Raw genomic sequence first — 12,213 nt, 5'->3', positions numbered from 1 at the left:
ATTAATGTGCGTGGGATTTGTATTCAATGTGCGTGAGTGTTGTGCTTAATGTGTTTGAGATTTGTACTTAATGTGCGTGAATGTGTAAAATGCAACAGAAAATATGGATGTCAGCTTCTTCCCCATCCCCAGTAGCCATTGCCCCATCCCCAGTAGCCATTGCCCCATCCCTGATGATGATGATGCGGATGCAGGCTATGGTGGTTAAGAATTATGAGAATAATACAACAGAAATCCACAAGTGTGCAAAACTCACGCATATTAACATTACACACATTAAGTACAAATTTCAGGCACATTAAGCACAACACTCACGCACATTAAGTATAAACCTCACGCAATCCACCGCACAACCGCATAGGAAGCCACGACTGCACCTGATCCCTTCCATATCTAAAAACATAATAAGTCTCAATAAAAGTTATATCCCTCATTTATGTCCATATTTTTAATGCTAACTATTTTGTACATTGTGCTTCTAGAGTTGTACTATACAATTTTTTGGACAAAAATACCCTTACCGTTATAACTTCCGTTATCTTTTCCGTTACTTACCATGCACATGCATCTACCATATCTTTTCTTATATTATTTAATTATAACAAAATATTTGTAAAACATTATATATTTATTATATATTAGATTAATATAATAAATAATTTTATTTCACTTTGATTTTAATTAGTAAAAATTTGTTAGTTATTTTTTAAAATATAAATATTGGGCATATATGTTTTTGCGCATCGCGCATAAAAAAGACTAGTATATATATATGAGTGAAAAATTACTATGCAAAACATTGATTTTTATTAAAAAAAATCACTTTGTACTACATAACGCCCAATCAAGCACGTTAATGTCAATTTATTTCCTTTTTTTTTTTTTTTTTTAAAGTTTTTAACTTTGTTTTGTTATTTATTTATTTTTCTCGTTCATCCTATATTCTCTTTTATAGTTACACATATCAAAATTATATTTCTCAAAAACTACCATTATTAAATATGCTCTTAAACTAAAAAAAATAATTATAAAATAAAAAATAACCCCTAACGGCCTAACGAACAACGCCATATAGTTTTGCCATGTAACCGTTAAGCCGACTAGGCATTTAGCGCGCTGGATTACTCGCTTAAATAACTGAATGAGTTGGATTTAGTTGATGAGTCGAATTCAATCACCGAGCTAGAATTGTACTGCTTTTCCGATTTCCATTTTGCAGTTACGAATTCAATCCTCCGCCACTGCTAGTGGTAGTAGTACGTGACTGCGCGCGCAACCACCCGAGAATGGCGTCGAGTTCGGGTTCAAGTTCGAGTTCAAAGTCGCGGCGGCCGGCTAGTTCGAGATCAAATCCGCCGCCGCAGGCTAGTTCGAGTTCAAGGCCGCAGCCGCCGCCGCCGGCTAGTTCGAGTTCAAGGCCGCAGCCGCCGCCGCCGGCTAGTCCGAGTTCAACGCCGCCGCCGGCTAGTCCGAGTTCAACGCCGCCGCCGCGGGCTAGTTCGAGTTCAAAGCCGCCGCCGAAGCTCCCGAAGGAGGAGATCATAGTCGACGGCATAGCGAAGACTTGCTGGGTGAAGTTCAGTCAGGAGGCGACATTCGCGCTCTACACTCCCTTCATCGTCTGTGTGGCGTCGGGGACTCTCGAGGTCGAGACGTTGAGACAGTGCATCGCACAGGACGTTCATTTCCTCAAGCCATTTGATCAAGCGTGAGTTCTTTTGATCTAATCTTATTTATGGCGGGAATATCTTTTTCTTTTTCGTTTTAATTAATGTGTTCGTTCTTTTCTATCTTATTTATGGCGGGAATTTCTTTATTCTTTTTTTCTTAATTTAATGTGTTCTCTCTTTCCTATTTCATTGATCAAGCAATGCAAGACAATGTATATAAACATAGTAACTTAGGAATCAATAATGGATGTATTGCAGGTTTGAGTTAGCAGAAACATACGCAGTCGATGATGATGATAGGCGTGTGGTGAATAAGTTGAGGAAGATTACAAAAAAGAAGCTCAACTTGCATGATTATTTTGTCCAGGTAATTAAAAATACTACCAATTCAAGTGTTTATTTACGTACTAGATTCTTCTTCTTGTTCATACTAGATTGGTTGTATAAATTAATGTATGGAATTGGACAGGAATGGGGCTCTGATGTGGTCAAAGATACTACTCCGAATCCAGCAACTTCTAAGTGCATAGATTTCTTGTCGGATACAGCGTTGGGAAAGATTGATGGGATCAAACCTCTTTCTAGAGGATTCACTCCTTATGAGAAAACCAAGTTGGCCGCTTATATCCTAGGCGCTATGACATCTTGCATAAGGCTTAATGCGTACATTGGTAAGGAGGCGCGGGGAATTTTTTCCGAACCTCGCTACAATAAGTGGATTCAGAATTACTCCTCAAACAGTTTCCAGGTTTGGTTATTTTTCTTTTCTTTAATAAGAAGATACAATCAAATCATGACTGTATAGTAGGTGTTGTTTTCTAGGATTTTCGTTTGCAAACAGAGAAGGTGCTGGACAAGTTAAGTGAGGCTTTGACTGTGGAGGAGCTTGGCATCGTTGAAAGAGTTTATTCTCAAGGAATTAAACATGAGATAGACTATTTCTTAGCTCAGCCACTTATTCAGAAAGCTATTGTACCCCTCTCAGGAGAGCATAACCTAGAAGATCGCCGACTGATGATATTTTCCGATTTTGATTTGACATGCACTAAAGTTAGTTCATCTGCTTCATTTGCAGAACTTTCAGTACTAACAGCTCGAGTTTCTGAACAAATCTCAACAGAAAATCAAATTGCACATATGACATCGTCTGATCTAAAAAAGAGTTGGGATGTTATCTCCGAGAAGTACAGAGATGGGTATGAGCGGTGTATAAAGAAGTTGTTATCCACTGAAAAAGGTAATTATTTTATCTCATATATGGCTGGCTAGCTTGTGATAATTGATGCCTTAGATTCTAATTAAGCTCTTGCTTTTGCTTTTGCAGCGGTGAAGAAGTTTAACTATGAAGGTCTGCGAAAAGCACTTGAGAAAGTTTCAGATTTTGAGAAAAAAGAAAATTTAAAGGTGATTGAATCTGGCCTGCTTAAAGGTCTTCAACTGAAACACATAAAACATGCTGGGGAAGTTGTGAAACTCCAAGACGGTTGTATGAACTTTTTCCAAACTATAAAAAAGAAGAATGCAGTAGATGTTTATGTGCTCTCCTATTGTTGGTCTGGTTACTTCATTAGAGCTGTCTTTACAAAAGGTATGTGAGTAGAAGATATATAGATCAACTGTACTCGTTCGTTATCGATCTCTTCAATTCCTAATGTGTTCTTAATGTCTGTCTTGTCACTAGGGGAAGTAGATGACGTAAAGGTGCATGCGAATGACTTAGAATTTGTAGAATCTGTGTCCACTGGTGGAATTATGATGAAGGTGCAGTCCCCCATTGACAAGGTTGAAGCTTTTGACAAAATCATCCTAGAGAGCAGCGAGAAAGGGAATGATAAGAAGAAACTGCTGAGTGTTTACATCGGAGGGGATGTAGGGGACTTGCTGTGTTTGCTTAAAGCAGATGTAGGGATCGTGCTAGCTTCAAGTTCAAGCGAAAGTCTGAGAAGAGTGGGGAAGCGTTTTGGCGTCAGATTTGTTCCACTCTTTAGTGGTGTGGTTAAGAAGCAGAGGGAACGTGTCGAGGTCGAGGTCGAGGGATCTTCTTCTACTTGGAAATGCTTGTCCGGCATTATTTACATAGCCTCAAGCTGGGCAGAGATACACGCTTTTGTCATTGGCTCTTAGGACATTGAGAGAAATGTTAATACAAAATTGAAATTAGTGAGATAGATACAATGAGTTTGGTGGCCAATTTTATTGTGGCTACACACACTGCAACTCTTCCTTTCCTTATAGGCAGGAGGCTACTGTGCTCAGAAATGTAAATGTGATTCATTTGGCTGGAGATCTTAGCCACAAACAATACTTTTTGATCGATCATTTCTCTTTGAACAATATTGAAGCTTGCATTTATGAATGTTTCATCTTTCAATTCTCTGCGTAGATGTTCTATCTTCAATGTCTAGAACATGTTCATCAACTAAAATTTTATGAGAATATTTTTATGAATTTATAGAAAAATATTATATTGTACTGTTTGGTGAAACAGGAATCCACACTGACAAAAGTTAGCCATTTTTATTCTAAGAGTTTTATTTATTATTTACAATAACACTTTGAAAATGAATATTTTCTTTTGACATTATTTTCCTGATTACATAAACATGAATTTTTAAAAAAAAAAAAAAAAAATCTTTCAAAACTCATATTTTAAGTTTCTGCGAACATAAGATTAGTCCAAAAGGACCTACTTTCACTTTTTAAATTAAACCAATTAATCATTGAAGTTCGTCTCTTAATTTACAAAATATTTTTTTAAAAAAATCACTAATTGATATTTGAGAAATGAAAAGTAACAATAACGGGGCGTTTGGTTGGAAGGAAGGAATTGCAATTCTATGGGAGATCAATTACTGGGAATAAAATGGGAATTTAAATTCCAGTGTTTGGTTTACAGGAATAAAATTACTGAGAATTTCAATTCCAATGTTTGATATACATGAGAATTGAAAGGGAATAAGTAGTATAAAGTCTAAAATGTCCATTGTTGTTTTCAGGTATCAATTTTAGGTTAAAAAATTGGAGGGTAATTTTGTCTCATCATTATCTTTTTTTCTTCCTAAAATCCATGCAATTAAAATCCTAAGGGGGGACATGTGATTTTAATTCCATGAAAATGAGGGAATTGCAATTCCTTCCAACCAAACTAATGAATTTAATGGCCTTTGGAATTAGGTGGGAATTACGTGAGAACGGAATTTAAATTCTCTCCAACCAAACGCCCTGTAAGTAGTATTGAGGATCAGTAACTTAAACCTTCTTCCAAAAGTTTTAATCTCAACCCCAAGGACCCTTATACCCCGACCCACAATGCCGCCACCGAAGTTCAAACTTCAAACATTGATCTCTTCTTCTAAATACTGTCTATTGAACTATTGAACTAAGCCCGTACGGGACTATCTTAACTTAAACCTGTTATAGTCAAAGTTGTGAACAACTATCCAGTAAAGGGTTTTTGGGAGACTATTAACTGTATCCATCCAGGACGCGCACAAAAAAAAAAAAAAAAAAAAAAATCCGAAAGACAGCTCTGATATAACAATCGAACTCATTCTACACATTCAATTAGGGAGAGTTGGATAACTTATCAGCATTCTAATGCAAACACTTACAGTTTATCATGATTTACTCGACTAAAAAGATGTAATATCTGTTTAAAAGGATTATAAAAAAAACTAGAGAGAATTTTTTTTTTTTTAAGTTTTCAACTTTTTTTTTCCGTTCATCCTATAGTTACACATATCAAAATTTCTCAAAAACTACCATTATTAAATATGCTCTTAAACTAAAAAAAATAATTACTGTATAAAATAAAAAATAACCCCTAACGGCCTAACGAACAACGCCATAGTTTTGCCATGTAACCGTTAAGCCGATCAGGCATTAAGCGCGCTGGATTACTCCTTTAAATAAGTGAATCAGTTGGATTTTCCGATGAGTCGAATTCAATCCCCGAGCGAGAATTGTACTGCTAGCTTTTCCGATTTCCATTTTGCAGTTACTGCCGCCGATCCTCCGCCACTGCTAGTGGTAGTAGTACGTGACTGCGCGCGCAACCACCCGAGAATGGCGTCGACGTCGTCTAGTTCGAGTTCAAAGCCGCCGCCGCCGGCTAGTTCGAGTTCAAATCCGCCGCCGGCGGTTGGGAATGCCGACGGCATAGCGCAGACTTGCTGGGTCAAGTTCAGGGACGAGGCGATATTCGCGCTCTACACTCCCTTAATCGTCTCTTTGGCGTCGGGAAAACTCAAGGTCGAGACGTTCAGACATTGCATCGCACAGGACGTTTATTTCCTCGAGCTATTTGCTACAGCGTCAGTTGTTTTTTTTCTTTTTTTTTTTTTTTTGTTCTTGAAGAATATATAGAACCTCCTCTAATCTAATCTTATTTATGGCGGGAATTTCTTTTTCGTTTTAATGTGTTCGTTCTTTTCTATCTTATTTATGGCGGGAATTTCTTTTTTCGTTTGAATGTATTCCTTCTTTTCTATTTTATTGATCAATTCAAGCAAGACAATGTATATAAACATATTTGCATTTATATTCTTTAAATTTATTAATTCCATCGTATCATTTCTTGAAAATTACTTAGCTTCTCTACAATTTATTCTGAAGTTTATGCGGATGCACTTTTAGGATTCTTCTAAGCTCAATTCTGATAGAGAGATTATCCAGACACACCCTTCTTTAATTTGTATTTTATTTTTATAATGTTCTTAAAATGTCATTAGTCTGCTGGCAGAGTTTCTTTGTTCTTTTTTATTTGTTTAGTTTGTAGAAAGTGTAGTAACTTAGGAATCAATAATGGATGTAATGCAGGTTTGAGTTTGCAGAAGCATACGTACTCGATAATGAAGCAAAGGATGGGATTAAAGAGTTGAGGAAGATTACCAGAAAGAAGATCCAGTGTGTTGCCAGGGTAAAAATACTACCAAGTGTTTATTTACTTGCTTTCACATGTCATTTGCCTCCGGCTTCTTCTTCTTCATTCTAGATTTGTTCTATAAATGTATGGAATTGGACTACAGGAATGGCGCTCTGATTTGATCAGAGACGATGCTACTCCGAATCCAGCAACTACTAAGTGCACAAATTTCTTCTTGGCTATAACGTCGGGAAAGATTGATGGGATCAAACCTTCTGAGAAAACCAAGTTGGCCGCTTATATCCTAGGCGCTATCACATCTTGCATAAGGCTTAATGCGTACATTGGTAAGGAGGTGCGGGAACTTTTTTGCGAACATGAAACTAATCATCGCTACAAGAAGTGGATTGAGAGTTACTCCTCAGACAGTTTCCAGGTTTGGTTATTTTTGTTCTGTTTTCTTTAATTTGAACTTTTAAGAAGATACAAATCATGACTGAAGGTGTTGTTTTCCAGGATTTTTGTTTGCAAACAGAGAAGTTGCTGGACAAGTTAAGTGTGGCTTTGACTGTGGAGGAGCTTGGCATCATTGAAAGACTTTATTCTCAAGGAATTAAACAAGAGATAGAGTTTTTCTTAGCTCAGCCAGTTATTGAGAAAGCTATTGTACCCCTCTCAGGAGAGCATAACCTAGAAGAACGCCGACTGATGATATTTTCCAATTTTGATTTGACATGCACTTGTGTTGATTCAGGTTCCACCTTGGCAGATCTTACAATAGAAACAGCTCCAGAATCTGATCAAATCCCAATAGAAAATCAATTTGCACGTATGACATTGTCTGCTCTAAGAGACAATTGGAAAGTTATCGCCAATAAGTACAGAGATGGGCTTGAGCAGTGTATAGAGAAGTTGTTGTTAGCCACTGAAAAAGGTAATTTTATCTCATGGGTTGTGATAATTGATGACCCCCATTATATTGCCCCATACATGCAAGCTTAGATTTTTGTTTTGGTTTTGCAGCGGAGAAGTTGAACTATGAAGGTCTGCGAAAAGCACTTGAGCAAGTTTCAGATTTTGAGAAAGAAGCAAATTTAAGGGTGATTGAATCTGGTGTGCTTAAAGGTCTTAAACTGGAAGACATAAGAGAAGCTGGGGAGCTTTTGGAACTCCAAGACGGTTGTATGAATTTTTTCCAAACTATAAAAAAGAAGAATGCAGATGTTCATGTGATCTCCTATTGTTGGTGTGGTTATTACCTCATTAGATCTGTGTTTTTAACAGGTATGTGGTTACTGAGGAGTTTGATTAGAAGATCAAATCGTTATCTCTTCCTAATGTTCTTAATGTCTGTGTTGTCACTAGGGGGTATAGATGACTTAAAGGTGCATGCGAATGAGTTGGAATTTGAAGAATCTTTGTCCACTGGTGGAATTATGATGAAGGTGCAGTCCCCCATTGACAAGGTTGAAGCTTTTGACAAAATCCTCCTAGAGAGCAGCGGGGAAGGGAATGATAAGAAGAAAGCAGTGAGTGTTTACATCGGAGATGCAGTAGGGGACTTGCTGTGTTTGCTTAAAGCAGATGTAGGGATCGTGCTAGCTCCAATCGAAAGTCTGATAAGCGTGGCGAGTCATTTTGGTGTCAAATTTGTTCCACTCTTTACTGGTGTGGTTAAGAAGCAGAGGGAATGTGTCGAGGTCGAGGGAGCAGACTCTTCTTCTACTTGGAAAGGGCTGTCCGGCATTCTTTACACAGCCTCAAGCTGGGCTGAGATACACGCTTTTGTCTTTGGCTCTTAGGATATTGAGAGAAATGTTAATACAAAATAGAAATTAGTGAGATAGATACAATGAATTCCTTTCTTTATAGGCAGAAATGTAAATGTGATTCATTTGGCTGGAGATAGAAACAATACTTTTTGATGGAAGAATATTGAAGCTAGCTTAGCTTTTATGAATGAATGTCTCATCTCTGCATGGATTTTATTACTTGGTAGTAAAAATTATTTGAGTGAGTAGTGAGTAGGTCTCGGAGAAGCATCTGGGAATCTGAGGATGTACAAGTATAGTAACACCTCATTCCCTGTGATTCCTTTAATGCTTCCTCACTTGTCACTTCAATTAACTCTTCTTGCTCTCTTAATTCACCAGATCCACTTAATATAAAAACAATCTGTATGAATGATTACAAAATTTCTCAATATTTTTGTCATCCAGTGGGCAACTAGACAGTTCTAATTCTTTAACTCAACCATAAACTTAAATGAGTCAACCAGATTTCTCATACTATTTCAAAAAGAGAGAGCTAAGCATAAAGAAGACAATTTCTTACAAAGTTTTCAATAACCATTTCTTTGCTCTTAAATTTAAAAGGGAAAGAACAAAATTTCCTCAATTCATACCCAATACCCAAAATGAGGGCAGAAAAATGTTTACACCAATAAATAAATAAATAAAACTTAAGTAGCCAGAAGAACAGAGTTGTCTAACTCAATCAACTTCCCCAAATATATCTTATCACCTAGCTTTTCTTCAAAATTTCCCAGTTGTTCAAGTGAATTTGCCTAGCTGCTATCATTCCAAGTATGTCGGCACCCCTTGCATTTGTAAAACCGGGTTGCAGGCTCATCTGCAGACCTAGTCTGCATTTCCACGAAAGCTGCTTCATCGAACCCACACATTTCGCACCTTTCTGCATGCACAATAAAGTAAGAATGGCAGATTCAAGTTAATAAACTACAACATTCTGCCATTGTATTTTCACAAAACTGCCAACTAGAAACTTTCTTCCATAAAAAGTATGATGTTAGTTTTATGCCCTTTAATTTCATACAAGATATTACTAAATATAATGAGTTACTTTCTGAATAGGAAAATAGGCTAAAGGGAGGACTCAAACTCCACTGAAGAACACTACAATATAATCCATTTACAACTGCATATAAGAGTGACAAAAATATAAATGGGATAATAAGTCCAAAGGTGCAAAACGCAAGAATCTCCAACAAACTATACTTGGGTTAAACAAGGAGTGATTTATGCTAGATGGACCACCATCCTACTAAAGGCAAAGCTATGCAGCTGTCCATGGTATCATAATTCATTATCCATTCTCATAGGTCACACAGAATTACGAGTTGACAAATGGGATACCAACAAGTAAACACCAGCACAAGCACTCAATCAGGATAACATTATGAACCATCATAAGACCGGAGAATTCTGAAAAAAGTAACACTTGGAAGAGATTTAAATTTGAAGCCAAGATGTAAACATCAATTGATTAAAAATCTCAAGTCAACTAAAAGAAGGAATAGATGAGATAAAGATCATTTCCCTTACCTCTAGTTGTTTGGGCGTTATCCAATGAATCTATTGAAATCACTGGATCTAACTTCTTCCTAACTAGATGTTGCCTTCTCTTGATCTTAATCTGGAAAAAAAAAAAAAAAAACTATGTTAAACCCAAAGTAACATTGGTTTAAGAGGTTTTTTGGAAGGTATCACACATTCATACCCTAGGCTCAATTTGACAGACGTATGGGCAACCAGGGCAGTAGAATCTGGCAGATCGGTCCATATGTGGTAACTCATATTGCAACAACATCCCGCACGTAGGGCAAAATTCCATTTTCTTGCAATCCGAAGTAACTATTAAACTTTAGAATATCAAAATTACTATGTTTACATAATCAAATTGAATCAAAATAATTTTAAGGCAAGTAATTACTGGAATAAACATTACAGAAGTAAATAACGAGAACAAAAAGCAAAATCAATGAAAAACAAAAGTTATTCACCCAATCAACCAAAAGAGCAAAACCCAGGCCTAGCAGACAGATAGCATAATCATCTCAGGCAAATAAAAGATAACAACAAAATCTTGAACATCTTTGTAATTGATAAACCAGAGAGCAAACATGGGTAAAACAATAAAATAAAATAAATAAATAAAACCCAAGTCTTTCCACAAGTACTAGAAAACAAACCATTATACTAAAAAGTATCGATAGACAAGTTAGAAAATTGTAGTAAAAACATTTAATTAAACATTTAAATCTCCATATTTCTCCTTTCAACACAGTAGTAGAAGGCTATGACATACCGGAGACGGCGGAGATCCCGGAGGTTATCGCAGATTCACCACCCTGCCTGATTCTCAAGCTCGCCGCACTGAGAGTGAGAGAGTTAGCCCGCGACTCTGTGAGAGCGAGAGAGATGGCGTGACTTCACTCGCGAGGGTTCAAGCAATCACGCTGAGCGCCTGAGCGTTCGCGGACCGGCAAGAGTAGGAGAGGGAGAAGAGAGCTGGAGGCGACTGGCGAGAGCGGAGACCGCCGTCTGGTAGTGGACGAAGAGCGGAAGAGTGCTGCTGGGGTGGGGAGTGGAGACGCGGTCTGCGCGGAGAAGACTGGAGAATGGAGGTCGGACGAGGCGGCGTGAAGTTTGGAAGAGTGAAGACTAGCGCTAGGGAGCCTAATGTTAATCTTGCTATTTTTTTTTTATTTTTTATTTTTGGGTGTGTGCGTAAACCACGTGTCTTTCTTTGTCTTGTTTAACGGTCCAGGCCCAGATCCACCCATCTAATCTCCGCTTGTTTCGAGAGACACAACGAGAATCGTCACTTGTGGAAATTGAATCAGGTTATCTCAAAAAAATTACCCACAAAGAGAGAGCTACTCTGTTGGGTATATTTGTCTTATTACTAGTTCTACTACATAGACTCCCAAATTAGTTCTACTACATAAATTCTCAAATCATACTCCCTAAATTTTACTTCCTGATGTGGCGAACACTGATAGACTTCTTTCTTCATGTGGGTCTCTAATTCTCTATACAAGTGTTTACATGATTTTGTATGTGAGAGTAAAAGTTAGAGAGTAGAAAATGATAATACATGTAGCATTTTCCTTAATATATATATATATATATAAAAGCAGCGGACAGCCCGCGACCTGTCAAGTTCGCGGACTTAAGTAGGGTGGGGCGGGCCAAAAAGTTCACACCTTGACGTGTTGCTATTTTCAAAACTCACTCTCTATTTAAATAGAGTGAGACAGGTCGGACCGACAGTCAAAGTAGTCAATGACTCTAGGTCTAAGTGGATACTGATCATAATAATTGTTCCGACTATCTCATTTTATTCGCCATTTTAGTATTTAGAAGATTTATCTCTTTTTTTTTTCTTTTTTTAAACAGAGATTTATCTCCAATTTTTTAGTACAAATTATGTATTTAACTTTATAAATATATATACATTTTATATACCAACTAAACCATCTTTTTGAAAATCTGAAAAATGATTTTTAAAAAATAACTTATTTTACAAAAAATAATTTAATTTTTTAATGTTTAACTAAAGGTTAAAAAATTATCTAATTCTGTTTGATGGAAAGTTAAAAAATTATATTTTTCTATTTGGTGGTGATGGTGCTAGTGGCGGTGCTAGTGTGGTGGTGGTTATGTAGTTGTGGTGGTGTGAATCATAATATGAAAATTAACTTAAAAATAAATGAAAGAAAAGATAAATATGAAAAATTAAAGAATCAAAAAAAGATCTTCTAACTAAAAATTTAAGAAGACAATTTTTTACGTTGACAATAAAAATATTTTCATTTAACTTTATTTTTTAAAAATATTCAAATATGAGAAAATTCAAAAAATAGTTCCAAAAATT

At 36.7% G+C, this 12,213-nt stretch overlaps 3 protein-coding genes across 6 annotated transcripts; 2 read left to right on the top strand and 1 right to left on the bottom strand.

The window, feature by feature from the left end:
• The first annotated feature begins 1,286 nt into the window (after nucleotides 1–1,286).
• Nucleotides 1,287–4,046, top strand: LOC109187430 (probable aminopyrimidine aminohydrolase, mitochondrial). The gene is made up of 6 exons (XM_019337617.1): nucleotides 1,287–1,708; nucleotides 1,929–2,037; nucleotides 2,140–2,418; nucleotides 2,493–2,907; nucleotides 2,995–3,258; nucleotides 3,352–4,046. The coding sequence occupies exons 1-6, from the start codon at nucleotides 1,287–1,289 to the stop codon at nucleotides 3,792–3,794; spliced, it is 1,932 nt and encodes a 643-aa protein (XP_019193162.1). The 3' UTR covers nucleotides 3,795–4,046.
• A 1,689-nt stretch (nucleotides 4,047–5,735) lies between these two features.
• Nucleotides 5,736–8,459, top strand: LOC109187429 (probable aminopyrimidine aminohydrolase, mitochondrial). Its single transcript, XM_019337615.1, has 6 exons — nucleotides 5,736–5,983; nucleotides 6,489–6,588; nucleotides 6,698–6,970; nucleotides 7,051–7,468; nucleotides 7,558–7,818; nucleotides 7,900–8,459. The coding sequence occupies exons 1-6, from the start codon at nucleotides 5,736–5,738 to the stop codon at nucleotides 8,334–8,336; spliced, it is 1,737 nt and encodes a 578-aa protein (XP_019193160.1). The 3' UTR covers nucleotides 8,337–8,459.
• A 401-nt stretch (nucleotides 8,460–8,860) lies between these two features.
• Nucleotides 8,861–11,016, bottom strand: LOC109187293 (DNA-directed RNA polymerase III subunit RPC10-like). 4 transcript variants are annotated; one of them, XM_019337467.1, is made up of 4 exons: nucleotides 10,642–11,016; nucleotides 10,054–10,195; nucleotides 9,879–9,969; nucleotides 8,877–9,228 (listed from the first exon to the last, which is right to left on the bottom strand). In XM_019337467.1, the coding sequence occupies exons 2-4, from the start codon at nucleotides 10,165–10,167 to the stop codon at nucleotides 9,101–9,103; spliced, it is 333 nt and encodes a 110-aa protein (XP_019193012.1). In that variant the 5' UTR covers nucleotides 10,168–10,195; nucleotides 10,642–11,016; the 3' UTR covers nucleotides 8,877–9,100. The 4 variants fall into 4 exon arrangements, with proteins under 4 accessions (XP_019193015.1, XP_019193012.1, XP_019193013.1 ...); XM_019337468.1 differs by having other exon boundaries at nucleotides 10,054–10,187; XM_019337469.1 differs by having other exon boundaries at nucleotides 10,054–10,170.
• Between the last annotated feature and the right edge of the window lie 1,197 nt (nucleotides 11,017–12,213).

The sequence above is a fragment of the Ipomoea nil genome, unplaced genomic scaffold (genome assembly GCF_001879475.1).
Source record: "Ipomoea nil cultivar Tokyo-kokei standard unplaced genomic scaffold, Asagao_1.1 scaffold1421, whole genome shotgun sequence".
In the NCBI taxonomy this organism is placed as follows: Eukaryota; Viridiplantae; Streptophyta; class Magnoliopsida; order Solanales; family Convolvulaceae; genus Ipomoea; species Ipomoea nil.
The sequence above is the reverse complement of the archived record's forward strand: the minus strand, read 5'-3'. Positions and strand labels throughout refer to the sequence as shown.